Source organism: Notamacropus eugenii, chromosome 3, assembly GCF_028372415.1.
Source record: "Notamacropus eugenii isolate mMacEug1 chromosome 3, mMacEug1.pri_v2, whole genome shotgun sequence".
Classification (NCBI taxonomy): Eukaryota; Metazoa; Chordata; class Mammalia; order Diprotodontia; family Macropodidae; genus Notamacropus; species Notamacropus eugenii.
In genome coordinates this window covers 147,198,142-147,222,001 of record NC_092874.1, presented here as the reverse complement: position 1 = coordinate 147,222,001, position 23,860 = coordinate 147,198,142, and the positions used below count along the sequence as shown (strand labels likewise).

The 23,860-nt window shown below is 38.3% G+C and overlaps 1 protein-coding gene across 1 annotated transcript in view; it reads right to left on the bottom strand.

Moving 5' to 3' along the window:
* The window catches only part of LAMB4 (laminin subunit beta 4), a 136,507-nt gene extending 122,653 nt beyond the window's left edge, over positions 1–13,854 (bottom strand). The window contains exons 1-3 of the mRNA XM_072653049.1: positions 13,778–13,854; positions 12,925–12,988; positions 2,753–2,910 (exon numbers count right to left, since the gene is read on the bottom strand). Coding sequence (XP_072509150.1) covers positions 2,753–2,910; positions 12,925–12,958 — 192 coding nt within the window. The 5' untranslated portion in view covers positions 12,959–12,988; positions 13,778–13,854. The remainder of the gene's footprint in view (positions 1–2,752; positions 2,911–12,924; positions 12,989–13,777) is intronic.
* Positions 13,855–23,860: the final 10,006 nt, after the last annotated feature.

Here is a 23,860-nt window from a genome sequence, read left to right as displayed (position 1 = left end):
GAAAAATCAAAGCTACAAGTAAGAGAAAAGTTCACTCCCAAACAAGGAATAGAGAGGGATATGGAGGATTAAATAGATAATCGTTTAAAAAAATTTAAATTTATTTATTTTTAGTTTTGAACATTCACTTCCACAAGATTTTGAGTTACAAATTTTCTCCCCATCTCTCCCTTCTGCCCACCCCAAGAGACAGTGCATTCTGATTACCCCTTCCCCCAATCTGCCCTCCCTTCTATCACACCTCTGCCTTCTCTCATCTTCTTCCCCTCTATATTCTTGTAGGGCAAGATAGATTTCTATATCCCATTGCCTGTATATCTGATTTCTCAATTGCATGTAAAAACAATTTTTAACATTTGTTTTTAAAACTTTGACTTCCAACTTCTCTCCCTTCCTCTTTCACCACCCATCCCCACTGAGAAGGAACACAATTTGATATAGGTTATACACATATAGTCATGCAAAACATTTCCATAACAGTCATGATATGAAAGACTAACTATATTTCCTTCCATTTTATCTTGTCCCCATTTATTCTATTCTGTCTTTTGACACTGATCCTCCTCAAAATTATTTATTTCTAATTACCCCCTCCTCCCATTTGCCCTCCCTTCTATCATTCCCCCAATCTCCACTTATCCCCTTCCCCCCTACTTTCCTGCTGAGTAAGACAGACTTTCATACCAAATTGAGTGTGCATGTTATTCCCTCCTTAAGCCAAATCAGATGAGAGTAAGCTTCACTTTTTCCCTCTCACCTATCCCCATCTCCCTCCACTGAAAAAACTTTTTCTTGCCTCTTTTATGTGAGAGATAATTTACCCCATTCTATTTCTCTCTTTCTCCTTCTCCCAATATATTCCTCTCTCACCCCTTAATTTTGTTTTATTACCTGATAATTTTGATTAAATAAAATTGAAAAGTTTTTGTACCAATGAATTTAATAAAATAAAGATTAAAAAGAGAAACAATAAACTCAGGGGAAATCTTTGCTTCAAGTTTCTCTGATAAAAGTCTTATTTTCAAGATATATAAGAAATAGATTAGAATTTATAAGAAAAATAACTATTCCCCAGTTGACAAATAAATAAATAGATGGTTCTCAAGGGAAGAAACTCAGGCTATTTATATTCACATGAAAAAAAAATGCTGCAAATCACTATTAATTAGAAAAATGCAAATTAAAGTAATTCTGAGATTCTAGCTCATGCCCACAAGAATGGCAAAGATTATAAATGTTGGAAGGGCTGTGGGAAAATATGCTCATTGATGCACTGTTAGTGGAGCTGTGCCCATTCAGGAAAGCAATTTGGAATTCTACACAGAAATTCACTGAATAGTTCACTCCCTTTGACTGAGTCATACAGTGGGTGGGGCTATATTCCAGAGTTCAGAGAGAAAGACAAAGGTCTCAAATGTACAAAAATATTTAGAGCAACTTTTTTGTGGTGACAAAAAACTGAAATCTGAGAAGTTGTCTAACAATTGAGGAAAGGCTGAATGAGCTGTGATAGATGAACGTGATACGGTATTATTGTACTATAAGAAATGAGAAAATAGACGATTTCAAAAATGCATGGGAAGAGTTATAAGAACTGATATAAGATATAAGAGCGAAGTAAGCAAAATCAGAAGAACAATTTTATAATATCAATGATACAAAAATGGACAATTTTAATGACTTTTGTGAACTAATGAATACTAAAATGAGCAGAACCAAGAGAACAATTCATATAACATTGTAAACACAACTTTGAAAGCTGCAAGAACTATGATCAATGCAATGACCAACCATTCATGACTTCAGACAACTAATGAGAAAATAGGCTAGCCATTACAGAGGGGTGAGGGATTTAGGGCACAGAATGAGACATACATAGTTTTGTGTATTTCCAACTGGGGGATTTGTTATGTTTGACTATGCATATTTGTTATAAGAAATTTGATTCCCCCCCCTTTTCTTTCAGTGGGGTGAGGAGGAGAAGAGAGAGAAAATAAGTAGATTTCTGTTAATTTTTAAAAATAGAGAACTTTCAGATGAAGTCTTTTTATGTTATTATTTTACTTAACTTTTTACTTTGTTACAAGAGTGTATGTGTGTGTGTGTATGTGTGTGTTCATTCTTCGTTGCTGAAGGAGACCATGCCATCAGAGAAATAATGACATGACTTGCACTTGACTTTGTTTTGAGTGAGGGAGGGCTGTGCAGATTACCAGCCTCACTTCTCCTCCAGAGCCATCTGAATCCAGTGACCAGATACTCATCAGGATGACTGGAGATGACCCAGGATGAGACAATTGGGAATAAATATGCCCAAGGTCATACAGCTAGTGAGTGTCAAGTGTGTGAAGTGATATTGGAACTCAAGTCCTCCTGACTCTTGCACTGGTGCTCTATCTTCTGTACCACCTAGCTGCCCCTACTTTGTTACAAGAAGACATCTCATGAAGGGGATGATATATAAATGTTTATGATATTAAAACAAAACTAAAAAATTAAATAAGCTATTGGGGTTGGGTTAAAACTCCAAGGCCCTTCTAAGCTCTAAATCTATCATCTCATGATTTCATTCTCAAGCATTCTGGTTAATCAAGGTTGGATCATAGTTTGACGTTTCCTGGCAATGTTTATTTCCCACTTAAATGAAGATTGCATTGTTTACTTTTGTCTTTTCTGTAATGTCTATAGGCATCCTGGAAAAACTCTCCATTTCACTAATAATTTCTCCACAAATAAATAAGCATCAACCTACCTCCAAGTAGCCTATGATGCAATATTTTTGTGGTCCATCCAATCCACAGGTAGAGGAGGCTGTAAGCTGGGCACTGCGACCCACTAGGAGATCACCAACCATTGGATGACAAGAGCCACTGCTGCAGTCATCCTGAGCTTTTGAGGGGCTAAACAGCACTTGAACCCAAAAGAAACAAAACTGTAAACAGAACACAGACTGAAGGACAGAATAGTCTAAAGGCTAGCTAATTAATACATGATATTAATAGACTGCTTCTTTTTAATGCTATTTTCACTCAACAATTAAATCTTGAGACCTCTGTATTAGTTCCCCATTGATCTTCCCACAGTGACAATAAAGAAGCAGCTCCCAATTGATCAAGATCCTTATGGCTCAATTGAGCAATTTGGTATTTTTTTACAAACTCAATGGAAATACAAGGGCAACTAGGTGGCGCCATAGTGAATAGAGTGCTAGGTCTGGAGTCAGAAAGACTCATCTTCCTGAGCTCAAATCTAGTCTCAGACACTTACTAGAAGTGTGACCCTGGGCAAGTCACTTAACCCTCTTTGCCTCCGTTTCCTCATCTGTAAAAATGAGCTGTAGAAGGAAATGGCAAATCACTCCAGTATCTTTGCCAAGAAAACCTCAAATAGAGTCATGAAGAGTCAGATAAAACTGAACAACTGGAAAATATAGAGATGTCCAGAGATCTGCTATATAAACTGTCATCAGTCAGTAAGCATTTATTTGTTGTTGTTGAGTCATGTCTGACTTCATGACTCCGTGAGCCATACTGTTCATGTGGTTTCCTTGGCAAAGTTACTGGAGTACTTTGTCATTTCCTTCTCCATCAAATTAAGGCAAAGAAAAATTAAGGGTATTATCAGAGTCACACAACTAGTAAGTGTCTGAGATTAGATAGGAACTCAGGTATTCCTGTTTCTAGGACCAACATTCTATCCACTGAGCCATCTAGCTACCTCTAATCTAAGCATTTATTAGACACCTACGATATTCCAGGCAGTATATTAAGCTCTGGTGATACAAACATAAGGAACAAAATAATCTCTACTCTAAAGGAGCTTATATTCTAACATTGATTACAGAGTTCTTTTAAAATATGCAAATAGAATCCATTTATACACTGGTTTATTATACAGACTCAGATATACTATAGGTCAACTCATGTTCCCTGAATCAGAAAAGTGCATCAAGTAAAAGCTACATAGTCTACATTTTCTGGGGATTCCACATTGCCCAAAACTATTACCACAAAAAGATCCCTTTATAATTGGGGTAAGAGAATTGGGAGCCAATATTACCATCTTCACTTGAATATTAACCTGTAAGAGAATGTTTTGCATATTTGTTCTTAAACCTATATTCTATTTAAGCATGTTTTAGAATATTATTAGAATATCTATTTTAGAATATTAGAATATTTTAGACTATTTAGAATATTATGCTCTGAAAAAGAGTTAAGATCCTTTAAAAATCAGAACTGGGTAATTGTATATCACTGTTACTATTCATTTGAACGAGACTCTTTGTGACTCCATTTGGGTTTTCTTGGCAGAGATACTGGAATGGAGTGGTTTGCCATTTCCTTCTCCAGCACATTTTACAAATGAGGGAACTGAGGCATGCAGGGTGACTTGCCTGGGGTCACACAGATAGCAAGTGTTTGAGGCCAGATTTGAACTCAGGGAGATGAGTCTTCCACACTTGAGGCCTGGCATTCTATTCATTGAGCCACCTAGCTGCCCTTGGTCATTACTGAAGACCATATTGTCAATTTATAGAGATATGAGGGAAGTGGTTAACATGGAGCAACTTAGAAGCTATTGAATGAAAAAAGAAAAATGAAGGTATTCATTATACTGCTGTTATGCACATGTGTCTCATGAGTATAATTTTTTCTGCTTTGTCATAAAGGGCAAATGAAGCAGCAGATATTAGCAAAGAATTTAGAATGCAAACGTGGACTCACCCTGACAGATTATAGCTATGCAGTTCAAGATTTTTTTCCTGGCTAAGAAAGTTCAAAGGCTGGAGAAAAGCACTTACAATGGTTTTTGGTGACAAGTTGTTCTAAATCCTTAAAGTCATAACTTGAAGTGTTAGCTTTCAATTACAATAAAAAGTTCTGGGTAAATTAGAAATTTACTCAGAAAACTTGTGTGTGTTCATCCTTCATTGCCAAAGAAGATCATGACATCAGAGAAATAATGACATGATTTGCACTTGACTTTGTTTTGATTGAGGGAGGGCTGTGTAGGTCACCAGTCTCACTTGTCCTCCAGTTCCATCTGAATCCAGTGACCAGATGTTCATCAGGATGACTGGAGATGACCCAGGATGAGGCAACTGGAATTAAGTGACTTGCCCAAGGTCATACAGCTAGTGAGTGTCAAGTGTCTGAGGTGAGATTTGAACTCAGGTCCTCCTGACTCCTGCACTGATACTCCATCTATTGCACCACCTAGCTGCCCCTACTCATTAAGATTACCTTGAATGACCAAGTTGTATCAATCTGATGCAGTGATTTTTTTTATTCATGGGGTAAAGAAAATAGATATTGTATGATGAAGATTTATAATTTCTGTAAATTTTGTAATCTGTAACCACTTTGTATGATGCAAATTGTAGGATGGAAATTTTTATTTTAATGTAAAATTATTCCTGCTTTTTAAATTTGTATTTAAAATACTTTGCAAAAGATGGAAGAAATTATGGTAAGTTACAGTAAAATTATAAAAATATTTGACTGCCTCGTCCTAGTATGTCAGAGAGAAAATCAACTGATCATTAAACACTTAACTAATTATCATTATATGTCCAGCACTATAATAGGCGATGTGAATACGAAGATTAAAAAAATCCAAAAAATTTCTGCCCTCAGGGGAAATAGAATATATAAAGTAAACATAAAGTAATTTTAATGGACAGAAAAACTCTAGCAGCTGGGGGGTAGGGAGAGAATGAGGCTTCTTCTAGGAGGTGACTTTTGATCTGAGTTTTGAAGGAATTTAGGGATTCCAAGGCGAGGTGAGGGAGGAGGGTATTTCATACATAGGATGCAATCCATGCAAAGATGAAGAGATGGGAAAGGAAATGTCATGGGAACAGTAAGAAGGTAGGATGGAGTCAGGTTGTGAAGCCCTTTAAATATCAAAAAGAAAAATTTATATTGGATCCTAGAAGCGATAGGGAACCACTGAAGTTTGCTAATTAATATGGTCACACGTGCCTTAGGAAAATCACTTTGGAAACTGAATGAAGGGTAGATCGAAAAGGAGAGAGAGCTGAGGCGAAGCCTGGGGTCAATAAGAAATGAGTTAAAATCCAGCCATTTGTCTCTGGTCAAGTCATTTAATTTCTGTCTTAGTTTACTAGGAATGACCACGTTTATTCAGTTTACTCAACTGTAAAATGGTGATAATGAAAGTACCTTCTTCCTAGGGTTGTTGTAAAAATCAAATATGATAATATTATAAAGTGCTTAGCACAATACCTGGCACAAAGCAGGGACTTTAAAATGCTTGTTTTCTTCCTTCCTATTTTAATAATCCAAGAGAAAGGGAATGCTTGTCTGAATTAGGATGTTAATCATGTGAGTAGAGAGAAAGGGATGTATGCAAGAGATACCATGGAGGCCGATTTAAGAAGATTACTCAACTGACTGGACCCAGGGGCAAGGGAAAGTAAGGAGTTAAAATGATTCTGAGGGCAAAACTTTAGGTGACTAGACAAAAATAGAGAAATTAATGAGAGGGGTAAGACTGAGAGGGAATACGATCACTTCTGTTTTGTACATGTTGTGTTTGAGATGCCTACAGGAGAGCTAGTTGGAAATGTCCAGTAGATAGTTGGTGCTGCAGTACTGGAACTCAGGAGTGGAGCTAGGGCTGGATATATAGATCTGGAAATCACTTGCATAGAGACGATAATGAAACCCATGAGAGTTGATAAAATCATCAAGAGTATAAAAAGAGAAAAAAAGAGAATTATCCAGAATTAGATTAAGTAGTTATTAAGGATAGTTAAACATTTATGATGATAACTAGGTGTTCATATTTCTTATATTCTTGCTCAAAATAACAGTTTTGAAATAACTCAATGACCTTGGGCAGCATTCAAGTTCTATGGGCCTTGCTACCTCATCAATGAGATGAAGGGTGTGGACTAGATACTTAATGTGCAGTAGTTCTCTGGTTCTAACTGTCTCAACTATTAGGTTTATTCAAACAAAAGTTATATTTGCATTTTAAAATGCATGCTCGTATGGAAAAGCATGCTATCATCTTCAACCCAATTAACCATACTTATAGATCAGAGATCTCACATTAGAAGGAACTTAGGAAGTCATATAGTTTAATCTTGTTATTTTATAGATGAAGAAACTTAGATCTGGAGTTAAGTGATTTGCCAAAGACCACACAGGTCCTCTGACTCTAGTGCCAATGACTTTTACTGTCTACCATGCTGCTCAACTGTTCACATCATGAATCTACAATCAAGACAATGTCATTCACTTGGTGGTAATGATGGGGTGCTTGGGTGCATGTGCTTGAGCCCCAATCACATTTCTCTTTAGAAATTACATTTCTCCCTAGCCTCAAAACACTATCCCAGGCAGTTTTTCCCTAGCCCAAGGACACAGCCTGCCCCAGCAACAACTTTTATCTCCCTTTCTGATGTAGGAGACAGTTGTACCTATAGAACTCATTACTCTGAACCAGCTCTATACTAGCTGAACAGGATGTACACTGGGTCATAACGACATTTACTACTCACTGACCAAACATATGTATCCTAGACTTAGGCGTACACATTCACCCTTACATTTATCTTTTCTAACAAGAGGTTGATGAGAGCAACCTGGTATTTCTGAGCCAGCCCTGACCACTAGTTGACTTAGTGATGTTTTAGGCCTAAAATCACACCTCCAGGTAGCCCCTTCTTGGGCTATTTTCCGATGAATTTTGGGTAAAATACCTGAGCAGTAGATACCAAAAATACATATTCCTTTAAGAACTGACCACTCCTTAACCACTCCCTAATCCTACCCCAAAACACCTAGTAAACATATTTGGCACATGTTTCTTATAGAATATCCTATATAAACTTTCCCTGTATCCCTTTAAGTTTGCAGGTTCCCTAAGAACTCTTGCCCATTGAAAAGCATAATAAATCTTTACCTTGACCTCAACAATGCTTGAATCTGTGAATTCTTCTCCAGGCGACCTGCCCCAGGTACCCTGGTCTTTGTGGGGATCTCATACCCCTCTTCTAGCTCTCATCAATAACTTAACTGGATTGTAAATATAGAAACTTAAAGAAGATAAAATTACCTCTGGAAATTCAGCAAACTCAAAACTGTATGACAAAAATCAGCAGCTAGGAGGCACAGTGGACAGAGTAACAGGCCTGAAGTCAGAAGGCTTATGAGTTCAAATCTGGCCTCCAACACTAGCTATGTGAGCCTAGTCAAGTCACTTAACCCTGTTTGCTTCAGTTTCTTCATCTGTAAAATGAGCTGGAAAAGGAAATGGCAAACCACTCCAGTATCTTTGCCAAGAAAATTTCAAAATGGGGTCATGATGAGTTGGACATGACTGAAACAATAAACAATAGCCAAATGGCAAAGATCACATGGCCATGACAAACTATTTTAATTCTGAGTTTTGATCTATGTGACAACGGGCCCTTTATGTTACTTGTAGAGTCCTGTAGTTTTGTGGGGAATGGTGCTATGAGCAGGTAAGTGGAGTAGGGTAGGAGTTAGTTGCCCAGAGGAATTAAGATTGTGAAACAAGATCTGTTTTTCCTTTGTACCTTCAAGAGTAAAAAATGAATTGACACAGGTATTCTAATTCTGTGTGTATGTGAATTCATGTTGAAAATTAACGATTGCAAAATACTATAGACACATATTTTCTAACCTCTTCTTGATAGCTGCAATCAATTTCTCCATCTGACTTAGCAGATAAATCCCACCAAAGTTCTCTGAGGCACATAAAAATTCAGTGATTGTCCAATGCCACATTGCTAAGAAGTGTCAGAGGCTGGATTTGAATCTACATCTTTCTGAGTCCAATTTCACCATTGTTTACATTATGGCTACCATAGTATCTGGCCCATAGTAAGAATTTAATAAATACTTGGTGATTAAACTGAATTGCCTCTAATCCCCATTTCCAAAATGGCAGCCTAGTGAACTGAACTTTCCATTTTTAAACTTCTCTCTAATTTTTTTATTACAGATTTAGACTTGATTTTTTAAAAATCTTTTCTGAGATGTAAGGATATGAAGAAAGTTCACCTTATCTTCATTCAGAATCAGTGCAACCTTCTTTTGCTACTGAATTTTCCTGTGTTGTTTTTGCTGTCAAAAATGACCATACTATGTATTGCACCATCATCTGTGAGCCAGTTCTAACCTGCATCTCCTTTCATTGTCCGGAGGGAGCACTTGGGACACATTAAGCTAGAAGCTAGGAGATGGGGTGGGAAATCCATTTGGACGGGGCTATTCAAAAAGGTTCAGGCAAAGCAAATGGGTTATTACTGCATTTAGATTATGTAAGACTTCTCTTCCAGGGTTTTGCCCTTTTAGGCAAGTTTCATCCTGAATTCTTCTACTGGAATGGGAGCCTTTGAGGCTTTGGCTGTTTTTACATCTTGGCTTGGCCAAACTTGCTCTGATAAAAATGTTTGTGCCTCAGAAATGAAACCATACCAGGGTCATGATGAAAACTTGAAACATTATTACATGAGTTTATGAGTGTTTATGTGAAATACTGATATGCAATGTTGTTTGGGATGGGGGTTGGAGAAGAGTTGATCATAGCTGGGAAAGTTTCAAGCCTGAACATAGGCTTACTCATGACTTTTCTGTCCAGATTTTTTTTTTTTAAAAGCATTTGGCTTTTTTTTCAGTGTCAGCAATGACTTGAATTTTACACAGCACACAGATGTACCTGTGCTACAGAAAATGGCATCTGAATTGTGTTGTTAGTGTTATTTTAAAATATCAAATACTTCAATAAATGCACTTAGAAGACAGAGTTATTTAAAAGCACATGGCAATGAACCTTTCTGTATAATAAAATTAAAATATATGAATTTACATATTTTGTAAGGATATCTATTTTAATTCTTAATTTTCATGACACAAAGTAAAACACACAAAATTATGGCTATCTCTCTGCAGCTCACTTCAGGAACACAAACACATTAGCTTTCTGAACAGAATTCTGAACGGCATATATTGCTAGATAATAAATGAAGTTTTGCCTTTCATCCAGTTTCTCAAAAGCCAAGGGGGCCTAGTTACATTTAAACATTTTTATTGCTTTTTCTGCCCTTTATTTTCATTTTTCTTGGCAAGGCTATAGCTATGACCTTGTCAAAAGGTAGGATTAAATGAAATATTTCAGTATTCAATTTATTTGTGATTGAACAAAATTTTCCAGCTTTTTGGAAAAGAATCCAGAAATTTCCCCCAGAGAGTGGCAAACTCCCCACCACCATTTTTATTTAAGCATTTACATAGATATTTGTTTGTCTGGGAGCAGAATAACAGTTAGGGTGGGGTGACTTGGACATTGACCCAGAGCACTAGAATTTAGAGGCTTCAAATTTTAATACATGGTCTATACTTTTAATATCAGTTGATCTAGATATTATATTACTGTGGGTATAACCCAAGGAGGTCAAAGACAGACAGAGGTCCATATCCATATTCATAGCATTTACTTTGTGGTGATGTGGAAACAAAATAGGTATCAATCAACTAGGGGAAATGGCTATACAAACTATGGCGTAGGAATAGAATTGTATATCATTTTGTAGTAAGAAATGATGAATATGAGGCAGCAAAATGTGGGAAGATTTCATGTGAACCATTGCAAATGAAATGACTAGAACCAAAAAAAACCCCCTAATATACAAAATGGTTATAGAAATAATATAAATGAAGAGATGACTGAATGAGAACTGAACCCCGAGGAATTAAAAAAATTAGTCCTGTGAACAATAGTGAAATCTACTTCCTTCCTCTGCGAAGAATGTCACAGGACTGCTAAGTTCGAGCCTTGCATATACAATTTCAATATTTTTGACAAATTTTCTTGGTTATAAAAGAATTCAAATCTGAGCCTGGGAAGAAAGAGGGGTGATATTTCCAGAAATGACTGTCATATAAAATAAAAAGCACTAACAAAATTGATTTTAAGACTTTTTTTAATATATGTACTCCTTTAGTAACATGAACACAACTGAATATAGCATGTAATCAATAAAGACCACCTGTTAATGACCACTACCACAGATAATTTCCCGCTCCTGCTATACTGAATTTGTCTCATGTATTTGTATTGTTTTTAAATCATGAATTTACAAAGTTGATTTGGCAAAGTGAGGAAGACAAGAATGTGCTTGTAGGCGGTAGGGAAGCAGGAAAAATAGGGCTCTCCCTATTATCTCTCTTGTTATTATCTCCCTATTGAAGAAAAGTGAGAGAGGGGATGATGGATGAGACAATCTGTTGGAGATGGATTGGAATGCAATCACTTATGCATACAGAAGGATAATCCTTGGCCAGGAGAATAGTTTCCTCTTCATGGGAGACAGAGGTAAGAGAGAAACTAGTGGGGAAAGGCAACATGGACGTGTGTGTGTGTGTGTGTGTGTGTGTGTGTGTGTGTGTGTGTGTGTGTGTGAGAGAGAGAGAGAGAGAGAGAGAGAGAGAGAGAGAGAGAGAGAGAGAGAGAGAGAGAGAGAGATTCTGATGGCAACTCTTTGTACTTGAATTCTTTGTGGTTGCTTACAGCACTTTTCCTTTGTCTTGGAAGCTCATAATCTGTGAACTATCACAGAGTTCCTGAAATTACCTTGAGGATGGGTTCTAAGTAAAAGGCTCTATTATGATTACAGGGTGATGATAAGCCAGACTTTGACATCTTGTGGACATTCAGAAGGTATCAGGGCGTTTTGGGAAGGAACCAAAACACAGTTTTTCAAGCAAGGTGCCTGACTACTACTACTAGTAGTACCCCCACCACTGCTGATCCTTACATTACCTGTATTACTACCATCACTATTAGTACTACTACCACTACCACCACCATCACCAGTCAGCATTTAAAAAATACTTTCAAGTTTATAAATTGTTTGCTTTATATAGTGTATCTAATTTGATCCTTATAACAACCTTGTGAGGTAGATACTATTATTATACCTATTTTACAGATGAGGAAAGTGAGGTAGACAGAGGGTAAATGACTTGCCTGGAGTCACAAAGCTAATAAGCATCTAAGGCAGATTTAAAATTCAGGTCCCGATTTCATGTCCAGCATTTTATACCCTATGGCACATAGCTGCTTAATTGCTAGGAATATTGGGCTGAGAGTTTTCATTAAGCACCTGGCACTTGTAACTGGAGAATAATGGTTAGATGAGAGCTGGAAAATGGTAAAATTAAGGACACGTTAATACTCAGAACTTGCTTGGAGGGAGTAATGATTTGTGTTTGATCATGGATATGTTTGCATGTTTGTATGTGTAGTGAAAAACTGAATTATTTATTTAGCATAGGATATCAGTTACTATTGGTATTATTGTAGTTATAAAACATAGTAGAAGGATGACATTGATTGATGTTATAGAAAATTTGGGATCAATGGGAGTAATTCTGGAAAATATCCTTAATAATGACTGATATAAATGTTGAACTTAAAAACTTGAACTTAAAAAACTTAAAAACTTAACTTGAACTTAAAAAAAAAAAACAACCCAGAAATACAGTGAACGCAACACTTCAATACAAAGCATTCATTTACCTGGGGAAGACAGCTTGCCTCCCCAGCATCAAAACCTTCCCAAATCCCCAATATCAGGACAACCACTTTATCCAGAGCTAGCTTATACTTACAAACACATTACATTTACAAATCAGTGATACAAAGGGACTGACCATGGACTGCCAGGAATTGCTGTTTTGATAGTGATCATAGTGGCATAACGTTTCCAACTATCTGAAATTATTATGCAGCTGGGCAGTCATGTGAAAACCATGTAGGTTAGAGAAAAATGCAGGGAAATTTGGAAATTTCTCCTAAATGATTTGAGGCACTGTGGGGAAAACCAGAGAAATGAGCTTTGAAAATAATCTTTGTACTTACCGAGGTGCATAAAAAAGGTCAGCTGAAATTTCATTCTTTTGTTCCCAAAAGATTATTACAAATGCTGCTAGGTGACAGAAAACATTAAGGTTAGAATCGGTCACTGCCAGAATCAGTCACTGTCATTCTTGAATAATGTTTACTAAGCATCCAAGGTGTCAATGATGTGACTGCCCTGCCAAGGAAATCTAGTAGATATGATTCCTGCCTAGGAGGCAGCATGATATAGAAAATAGATTGCTGGACCTGGAGTCAGGAGCACCTGGGTCCCAAATGTAAGGGAGAGAGAGAGGATGAAATCTGGTTCCCCAAGTGTGAAAGACTGAGAAGAGGATGAGTGAAGATGGTGGCCATAGAAATTTTGCCCCCTACTTTGCCATACCTTGGAGGTTTTCTAGGTTGTCCTCAAGGTGGTTGAGGAGGAGAAAGGAGAAAAAGAGAGAGGAGAGGAAGGAGAGGAGAGGAAAAGAGGGAGGAAAGAGGGGAGAAGGGATAAAGGAGAGGGAAGGATATGGGAAGGGAGGGGAGGAATTAGAGAAAGGGGAGAGGAGAAGAAAGTGTTGCTTATTACTTACTCGTTTGCATCATGAGAGTAGAAGGATGATCTTGTGTAACATTCTCCCCCACTCCCATCTTCCAGGAACTGCTGGTTCTTAAGTTCCTCTCTCCATCTTGTTACCCCACTCCTCAACCCTAACCAGATACCTTATATTTATTTTGGATATACTTATGCATGTATAGTTGTCTGTGTCCTGTGATAGAACATAAGTTCCTTAGAGGGCAGATACTATTTGGTTTTTGCCTTTGTTTTCCCAGTAGGTAAAATACTGACTGGAATATAACAAGTACTTACCCAATGCCTATTGGTTGATTGACAGATTGACTATACTGAGTAAGCTTTAGCCATGTCATAGACGAGCACACCTATACAACCTGGAGAAAAAAACAAGCATGAGAATGGGAATCAAGTTCTGGTCTTTCCTCCTCTGTGAAAACAAAGGGTTCTAAGGCTTCTTGCTCTAGCAGTTTAGTTGGTGAGTTTATTCTACTAGGGCTACATTGGACTCCGCCATAGCTCCCTTCAGTTTCAGTAAGAGCCTCGCTGTTGATCATGATCTCCCTCCCCTGGCTTCACTTTCTTCCTCTATAAAATCAGAGTTGGACCAGATAATCCCTGAGGTCCCTTCCAACTCAAACATTGGGATGACACTGAAGATTTGGAGAGAGCTGACTTCACTTTACTTCAAGCCTTTTTTTTCTTTTAACTCTCTTTAAAAAAAAATGCTTATTTGCTATAGGAATTAGGATTCACTCCTTCTGCCCACTAATCAGGCTTCCTAGTTGCCAAGTAGGAAGAAAGAACTGGCCTTAGTGCCTAGTTATTAAGGACAGTTAGTTAAAATAGAAAGCTTTCTCTCCCTTTGGGGTGGGTTTTCTGGCAGTGATTTTGAGCCTTAGACCTGTTATCCTGGAGGTTGTCTCTTCCCCCAAGAGACGCTTCCTCCCCCGGATCTAAGGATGCTTTTTGTTTTATTTGCCATTTATGCTGAGTACTGATTGTGGAAGTTGTCCTAGGCACAAAAATTCCTAGTTGTAATTCTGTCTAAGGAGGATTAGACATACATGGGGATTAACTTGAGCCCCAGTGGGAAGCACAAAGAAGACTTTTTGGTTAAGACAGGAGTTTCTTTAGTTTCAGGGTTTTCCTCATGTCTGTTGTTTTGACCATTTCCCTGGTTTCCAACCTTACCTTGCCTTCACCTTTAACATCACTGGGCTCCCAGACTCCTGACTGCAGGCCTAATGACTAAATACAACTTTGCCTTCACCCAGATTCCTGCCCTGTTGCTGTGATCTACCATTTCCCTTTGGAATATGAATGATGTTTCCTTTTGTAACTTTCAGGGACTGGCCAACAAATATCCTAGATAGAAGAAGGAATATTCCTTGAGTTGCCTATTTACAATGGGCAAAGGAAGCAGTTTGGCTTAATGGAAAGATCAATGCCTTAGAGTCATAAAAATGAGGCATTGTGTCAGAAGGTTGACTGTGGAATCAGGAAGACTCTGGTTCAAATCCCCTCCTAGGACACTATCTAGCTAGGTGACTATAGGCAAGTTACTTTACCTTTCTAGGTCCCAGTTTCCTCATATGCAAAATGGTGACAAAGACTGCTGCAGGACCTGATCCTGAGGATTATTGTGAGGTAAAAAAGAAATAATGCCTGTACAGCACCATAAAAATCTGCAAAATGCTATATAAATGTTAGTAATTATAGCTATATGATTCTATTCTGTCATTTACAAATACTTCTCTTGGGCCTCAGTTTTCTTATCTGTAAAATGAAGGAGCTGGGCTAAATAATCTCTAATATCATTTCCAACTGTGAAAATCCATGACTCTTTATGTGAAATTTCTTAAATTCATGGAGTTGGGAGAGATTTTAGGAGGCCATTTAACTCAGTTCCCTCTCATAGATATGAACATACTTAATCCATTTCATCACATTTGAAAATCAATTCTCTTATTAAATATATCCAGTGAAGATGAATTTACAACTTTGCTTAGGTCACTATCTATATAGTATAAGCAGTTATGGGAAAGAAACATTTCACCAGTCTCACTCTCCATTAACTATTAGAACAGGGCATATGGCAAGAGACTTACATGTCTGGGACTCAGCTGTGTGGTCCATCTGTGTAGTCAAATTGTGTTAATGGTCCATAACCAATCTTTCAATCTCATTCAAGTTAACTGAGTTTGTAGAGACAGTGAGATAGTAATTCAACTCTTCAGTACCTCAAGGAAGTGTAATTCACTGGTATGGTCTTTCCTCCACCAGTCTAGGTCATACTTCCTCTTCAACTTGGTAAATGGTCTTTAAGAGTTGCTTTAAGGTACAAACATTTTATCAGCTTATAGTCTATTAGGTGGTGAACTTTTCTAAACAGCAAATATTTGATAAAGACTGATTCTTAGACAATAGACCTACAGCCCATCACTGGGATTGTATTCCAACCCTTTCCATCTTGGGAGGCCCTAAAGAGCCTTTTGGAACCCAACCTAGGTGACTTCTGCTCTACAGTAAAGCACTGGTGTAGTACTTTTGTACAATACTGGTACCTTTTTGTCTGACAGATGTTAGTAAAGTGAAATGAATTTGAATGAATCTGGATAGTTTAGGATACAAAAAAAAGAAAAGTATCCCCTAATATAAATCAATAAAATCAAAGCTGAGATAGACAGGTTGGAGAAGAAGAAATAAGGAGAGAACGTACACTGCATCTTCTTTTCTTAAGTTCTTTCATTCTGTGTTTGCAGATCTGATCTTACTGTTGGGAAGCACATCTTTTTGCTACTCAGGACCTAGCTTTCCCTGATTTCCCCCGGTAATACATGACCTTTTCTTTCTGGAAACTCAGACACCACTTTGGTATATCTTCTATGAATTTGTTGCCTTCTTTCTATTTTGCTTTGTAGTTATTTTTACATTTGTTATTTTATATTTGTCATTTCACCTCTGGTCCAGGTTTTATCTATTTTTATATCTCCCCCCAAACCTAACACAGTGCTCCATGTAGTAGGTATTTAATGACTTTGTTGAATTGAATTAAATTGGAAGGCATCTAGCCTAAGATTTACCCCCTCCAAAGGAAGTCAGCTTTAACACCTGCTTCTCTTTTCAGCAAAGATTAAAGCTGCCACACTTTACATACTTAAAAAACACAACTATCAGTCACTTCTCAACCTTCTCACCTTCAGTTTAATCAACAGCCAATCAAGAAACATTTATTAAGTGCCTACCATGTGTCAAGAATATCAGCAACCATTTTAAATTCACATTTGTTAGTACTGTCAAATGTACATTGGTCTTGAGCACTTGAGCTTGAATCCTAGATTTATCACTTCACGCAACTCTTGCACTGGGCAAATCATGAAACTTCTCCAAGACTCAATTTTCCCATCTGTAAAATGGGGATAATAGCACTTGCTCTACTTATCTTACATGCTTAATGGGAGAAAAGCATTTATTGTCATTATTATTTCCTTCCTTCTTTCTTTCCTTCCTTCTCTCAAAGAGAACCATTTTTCTAAAGCTAAGAAGCCTCAGACCAGACCTGGTGCTATAATTAGAGTTTGGAAATTCCCTGGAAGCCTGAAATCTAAGATCCACCCAGGTCTTATGTAACCAGTAAGCTACCCTTCCCAACATTCACTTGAGAACCAATTTTAGAAGCTATGTGTAAATCCTGTATATACCTTTCTTTTGTCTGTCCATAAAGCTAAAGAATTCTTTTTGATCTGTCTGTGGGCAGAGTAGAGCTCCTATTTGGCATTTGCCAGAGCAAGCTATTTTCTCGTCAAATTCTCTTCTAGGTTTGGGTTTTATTTACATGCTTAATTGGGGGACATATCCTGTAGCCAAGTTGGTGTTTCACTTAGATGGATGTGAATATTTGCCTATATGTTGAATAAAGCTAAGAGATGCTTTTGGTCAGTATTAACCCCAAAAATGTCACTGCTTAATAAACACAATTAGATAAAATTGTCATAAAAAATGCTATAGAGCTGTAGCCTAGTCTAGCAAAAAGATATAGAACTCATAAAGATCAGTCTTTTCTTTGGTAATAACTTTTCGAATTCTCATATACCCCAATCAACATCTCTCAAAATGTTTTCTTCCCCACAGCTGTCAATGTCATTTCCATGAATTTAAGAGAAATGAGGTTACCATGGGTACATAAATAACAAACTTCCTAGTTCAGAGCCCCAATGTGCCTGAACAGTGCTTAATAAGTTATGTTTCTATATCAGAGAAAAAACATACATTTAGTGCCAAAGCCCGAATTGCCTGCCCTGCTTCCCCAAATGATAAGACCAAACAAGTAATAAGCTAATTAGAGTAATCATTAAGAAGTTAACCCTTAATAATTCATGCCATTGTCAGTCAAAAGAGGACATTCTAAGAGGCCTTCTCTAAAGTGATCTGATGACATTACTATCAGGGGAATTAGGAGACATTTCAATGCCATACTCTCACAACAGCATTTAGAGGATAAGAAAACAGAAGGCAAAGCAATGGTGGGTTAAATTGTGTGAGTTTGTCAAATGCTGAAGAATATTTACATGCGGTGACCTTAAAATGTGAATGAAATTTTAAACATATGAGATTGAGATCATCACAATATAGAAAGCAAACCTACACTAATTGTGTTGCCATGGGTCATAAAAGGGCAAAAATAATGAAAGTGTGAGGACACTTACCTAATACACAAAACGTGAAAGGACCTGTTGGGCACAGCATAATTTGGAAATCTTGCTAAGGTTTCTATAGATAAAGACCATTCTCAACAGCTTGCTCATTCAAGATTGAAATCCTTCTGTAGCCAGCAAAAGCTTTGCTGTTGACTATTGAACTAAGCCACAATAACCACATTGATAATTTTGTCTGCATTTTGCTAATCTGGGGCTTAGACCTTCCATAAATTGAAAGAAGATTAATGGTAACCCTTTCTACTGGGCTATTCTAGGGGCCCACCACCATCAGTGTTTGCTAATGTCTCAGCTAAATCCTCAATGTCACAATTTGTTTCGAAAAGATAAGGAAAGCCTTACCTGAATGTTGAGCATCAGGCATCTACAGAAGAGCTCCGGGAAATGAACTCAGCATGTAAAGACATACCTGTGAGCAAGAGTTTTAGTTTAACCAGGAAAGGTTTACCCCCAGGCATCTGGGTGTACAGGAAAAAAAAGAAAAGTATTCTGAAACCTGCCAGAATGGTGATTTATGAATCTTATGGATTTAAGGCTCTGGAGGATATACTTTGAGAACAGAGGTAGCAAGAAGTAGCTTTGGTAGAAAAAGTCATTCATTGACTGCCTGGATTTTGCAAAGCACAGACAAAAGAAGATGCTGCTTTGGATTGTGGCCATGAAGGATCATATTGCTACAGCATTTAGGAAAGGTCCAGGACAGCTGCAGCTGCATGAATAGTGTAGAAGGATGGAGGAAGAAGCAGTTAACGGAGAAAGGTTGACATTACACTCTGAGTCTCTGGTGACATGCATGCCCTCTTATAGGACAGATTGCTTTGCTGGGAGGTGGGAGTGGGGAACTCTCTGCCTCAGCTTACCAGCTTCACAAATATAAAACCTATTTAAATGACTAAGACTCCTGTGTCTCCTGAGGATATGAAAACAAACATGCTTGTGGGAGCTGCAGACTGTAGCTCTAACTGTTATGCAGGTCACCAAGCATCTTCATGTAGTATGTGTAGAAATAGTAAGGCATAGCAAGTGTGTTGTAGAACATGGAATCAGGAAAACCTGAGGTCAGAGGATCAGAGATTTAAAGCTGGATGAGATCTCAGAGACCATCTTGTCTAGTCTTTTCATTTTATAGATGAGGAAACTGACATCAGAGAAGCTGAATGACTAGCCCGAGATGATGATGAGGAGGAGGAGGAGGATGAGCAGAATTTATATAGCGCTTTCAGATTGGCAAAGGGCTTTGCAAAATTGTCTAATTTTATCCTTACATTTAACCCTGAGAGGTAGGTGCTGTTATCATCCCCTTTTTACAGATGGGGAAACTGAGGGATGGAGAGGTTAAATGATTTGCTCAGGGTCATATAGCTAAATAACTGTCTGAGGCTGACTTTGAACTCAGTTCTCCTTGACTCCAAGTTCAACATTCTATCTCCTGTGTCACCAAGCTGCCATGTATCAGAATCAGGAGTTGAACCCAGGTACTCTGACTACAAATCTAGCATACTTCTTAATGTACTGCACTAATTTTCAAATCCTGTTTTGGACAACGTATGACCCTAGGCAAGTCACTGAACCTTTGTGGACCTCACGTACCTCCCTCGAGCTTAACTGCTAAGTCATGGATGGGTTGAGACTTGTTGGTGTCGGAAGGAGATCCCCGTGTATTGAAATAACATATCCTTTATGTATTCATGTTGAAAAGGCATGAGAAAAGACTAAAGCTACTTAATTTGATTCTGGTTTAAAGCAAGAATCCCTTTAACAATGTCTAGTTACCACTTAGCAACCTCCAGGGAGAGGGAACTCTAATTACTGAGGCAGCCCTTGCCATTCCAGGAAGGGAAAAGGGCAGGCGAGGACAAGCCAGCTCTAAATAATGCTATGTTTTTCCTTATATTGAGCTGAAATCTCCCACCAATCAATTCTTGGTTTTGTTTTGAGGCCATGCAACCTCATCAGCCAATAACATCTATTAAGCAGCTGTAACGTGATGGGCAGTGGATTCTGGAGGCACTAAGACAAAAACTGAGTAGTAGCTACTCACATTCATTTGGGAAAAACAATGAGCACACAAATGAGTAAATACAAATAAAATAACTCCTCTGCCGGGCCTCTCACAAGCTGGCTTCAGACTCCCTTTCCAGGCTTATTATTACACTTGACACACTCTACTTTCTAGTCAAATTGACACTCTCACTGTGCCCTACACATGACATTGTATTTATTTGTAATTGTAAGTCCTTCTCCAATTGACTTCCTTTATAGGAATTTAGGCCATGTGAGCCTGCCTTTTCTTTGGAACCTGCGAAATTTATTTTTCCTAAATCAAAGATGGATCTTAGACCATACCCAGCTCTCCTCTACCATGAATTCTAAGAAGTATTCACTTCTGGCCATCTGTGCCATTTTCTTGCTCAAGCCTTTGTACTCTTTCCCATCCTTCCTAGAGTCCTTCTGGCACTAGCATTACTGTCCATGTTAATCAGCAGAAGTGCTAATATTCTTCCTCTTGGACAAATCTTGGGAGGTCCTTATATAGTCCAAAACACCAGCATAGTGTGTATATACATATATGTATATTATATATGTGAATATATATATACATATGTAAATATGTATGTATATATGTATGTGTGTATATATATAGATAGATAGATAGAAAGAGGATATATATTATATCATAGAATTACATATTATAATAACATGTATTTCATATATTTATATAATTATATATGATGGGGTGAATGGGGTGAAACAAGTTTCCATACTGTGGAAACAAATTTCCATGCCTCTGGAAGCCACCATCGCAGCCACTGCTTCAGTCACCGTCAAGGCTTGCTGGGACAAGGTCTGTGGTCCGCTCTCACCCTGGTGCAACAGACCTTTCCTGCTGACCTTCTAAGTTGTCTTGGGCTGGAAAACTGTTTAACTCCATTAATCATATACATAATATATATTATATACCTAGCCTCTGTCCATCTCTCCCCTCCTGTTGTCAGGTTCTGGTTTCTTCACTACTCTTCAGCAGGAAGTTACCAACCAGAACTACTCATCTCTTCTTCTCCACCCTTTCTGGGATGATCTTTCAACTGGCAGCTTCTGTGGATTCACTAATCACTCCTTTGAGGACAAGCAGCCGCTTCCTTAGATCTCAGCCCGGACTTGCAACCTCCTCCTTCCCCTTAAACTGCTTCCCCTAAAGCTTCCAAGGGATAGAGGCTGGAGCTGTGACTTCATTGATGGAGGGAACTCCCAGGGGAGGGAGCTCCCTCTTCCAAAGCAGGTTGGTACCTTCTCTGAAATATATCATCTTAGAGAGTTGCTTAGGGCACCAAAAGGTTAAGTAACTTGCTCGAGGTCATGCAGTCAGTATTGCTCGGGGCAGGGTGCTGAATCCAGGTCCTTCTGGCAATGAGGCTGGCTTTCTATCCATCACCTCAGGGTGCCTCTCAGGTTAAGATTCATCTCCACAGTGTTGAGGTCTTCTCTCCTTTTCATACTGATGCCTCATTTTAATTATTCCTTTTCTTTAAAAAAATTACTACTTAATTTTCCCCCCAATTACATGTAAAAACAATTTTTAACATCCGCTTTTAAAAATTTTGAGCTCCAAATTCTCTCCCTCCCTTCCTTCCCTCCCTTCTCATTGAGAAGGCTAGCAATTTGATATAGGCTATACATGTGCAGTCATGCAGAACATATTTCCATGTCAGTCATGTTGTGAAAGAAAACAGAGACTAAAAAAACCATCCAAGACAAATAAAGTTTAAAAAAGTGTGCTTCAAAATGCATTCCAACTCCATCGGTTCCCTCTCTGGAGATGGATAGCATTTTTCATTCTAAGTCTTTTGGAAGTCGCTTCGATTATTGTACTGCCGAGCATAGCTAAATCATTCATAGCTGGTCATCATACAATACTGTGGTTACTGTGTACAGTGTTCCTTTGGTTCTGCTAATTTCACTTTACATTCTTTCTTGCAAGTCTTTCCAGGTTAAGTCTTTCTAAGAGCATCCTGCTCGTCCTTTCTTATAGCACACTAGTATTCTATCACAATTATATACCACAATTTCTTTGGCATTCCCCAGACAATGGCATCCTCTCAGTTTCTAACTTTCTGCCGTCACAGAAAGAGCCACTATAAATATTTTTGTATATGTAGGAGCTATTCCTTTTTTCTCAGATCATTTTGAGTTTTTTGTGTAGCTGTTTTCAGAGCGAATTCTGGGGCCTTGTAAATTTTCAGTTCTTCCAAGGGGATGTGATCTGAGGAGAGGTATATTTACTACTCTCCTGGACTGTGCTCTGGTCTATGAGTGACCACAAGCACTCTTTTCAACCCTGGAAACCTTGACCAGGGTTCCCTGCTCCCTTGCCACTACAAGCTCTGCTGTGGTAGTTAGTGCTCCTTCTCACTGTGGGACTGGGACCTGGATCCGAGTATGGGAAATGCAAGAGTCGTGCCTCCAGTGCCAGCAAAGACATTGTAAACTCCTTCTGACCCTCCATTTCTATGGGCTGAGGGCAGTCTCTGTTTCAGTCACCCCCAAGGCTTGCTGGGGCAAAGCCTATGGTCCACTCTCACACTGGTGCTACAGACCTTTCCTGCTGACTTTCTAAGTTGTCTTGGGCTGAAAAATTGTTTCCACTCCATTCTTTTTTGGGTTCTTCTGCTCCAGAATTTGTTTTGAGGCTTTAAAGTTATTTGCCGGGATTTTGGGGAAGAACTCAGGCAAGTCTCTGCCTTTTTTCTGCCACCTTGGCTCTAAGCTGCACCCTTCTTCCATTTCTTAAAGGAAAAATTTGCCCTCTTAACCAGATGCTCCTTTAACTCCTTCATCTAAACTTTTACAATAAACTCCAGTGATTCCCCATGGTCCCTAAGTTCAAATATCAACTCATCACTTTTTAGTTTCCATTTTTTTCTGATGTATCATGTCCATAATTATTATTGAAGTAGTACATGTACATAATTTATGAATAAGTAAATTCACGTATATAGGTAATATATGTGTGTGCAAAAAATATGTTTTACTAATCGGGCATTTAATCAAAAAACTTGGAGACCAGTGCCCCACACAGATTCTGTAGCAAAACTCATTAGAGTTTCCTCCTTCCAGTGCACCTTTCACACAGCTGCCAAAATAATCTGACAATCCTTCAGCACAGGTATAACCACTTTATTCCTGTATTTAGTAAACTTCAGTGGCTCCCTATTGCCTTTAGGAAAAACAAGACTTCTTTCAGGATGAAATCTCAAATACCACCTTTTTGGTGTTGCAGGGGATAAGCCTGGAGTCAGCAAGACTAATTGATGCCATTTTCATGTTCTGAATCCTTCACTGGCTGGCTTCTTGTTTGGAATAAACTGTAGTTTAATTCCCTATTCAGACATTTAAATCCTTCCAAAATCTGCTTCCAACCTACCTCTCCTACTTCATTTCCCCTTAGTGCCCTCAGACACTCAACTTTGCAGTCACTGACTCATTTAGCTGCTTCCTAATCTTATCCCCCGTGTTTCTACCCTCACGCATGCACACCGGGACTGCCGCACTCACACTAATACTCCCACCCTGGTACCATGCTCTGCATCAACTATGCCCCCACCATGCGCTTCTCTTCCCCTCATGCCCACACCATGCTTTCTTATCCCTGCGTAAATGTTGT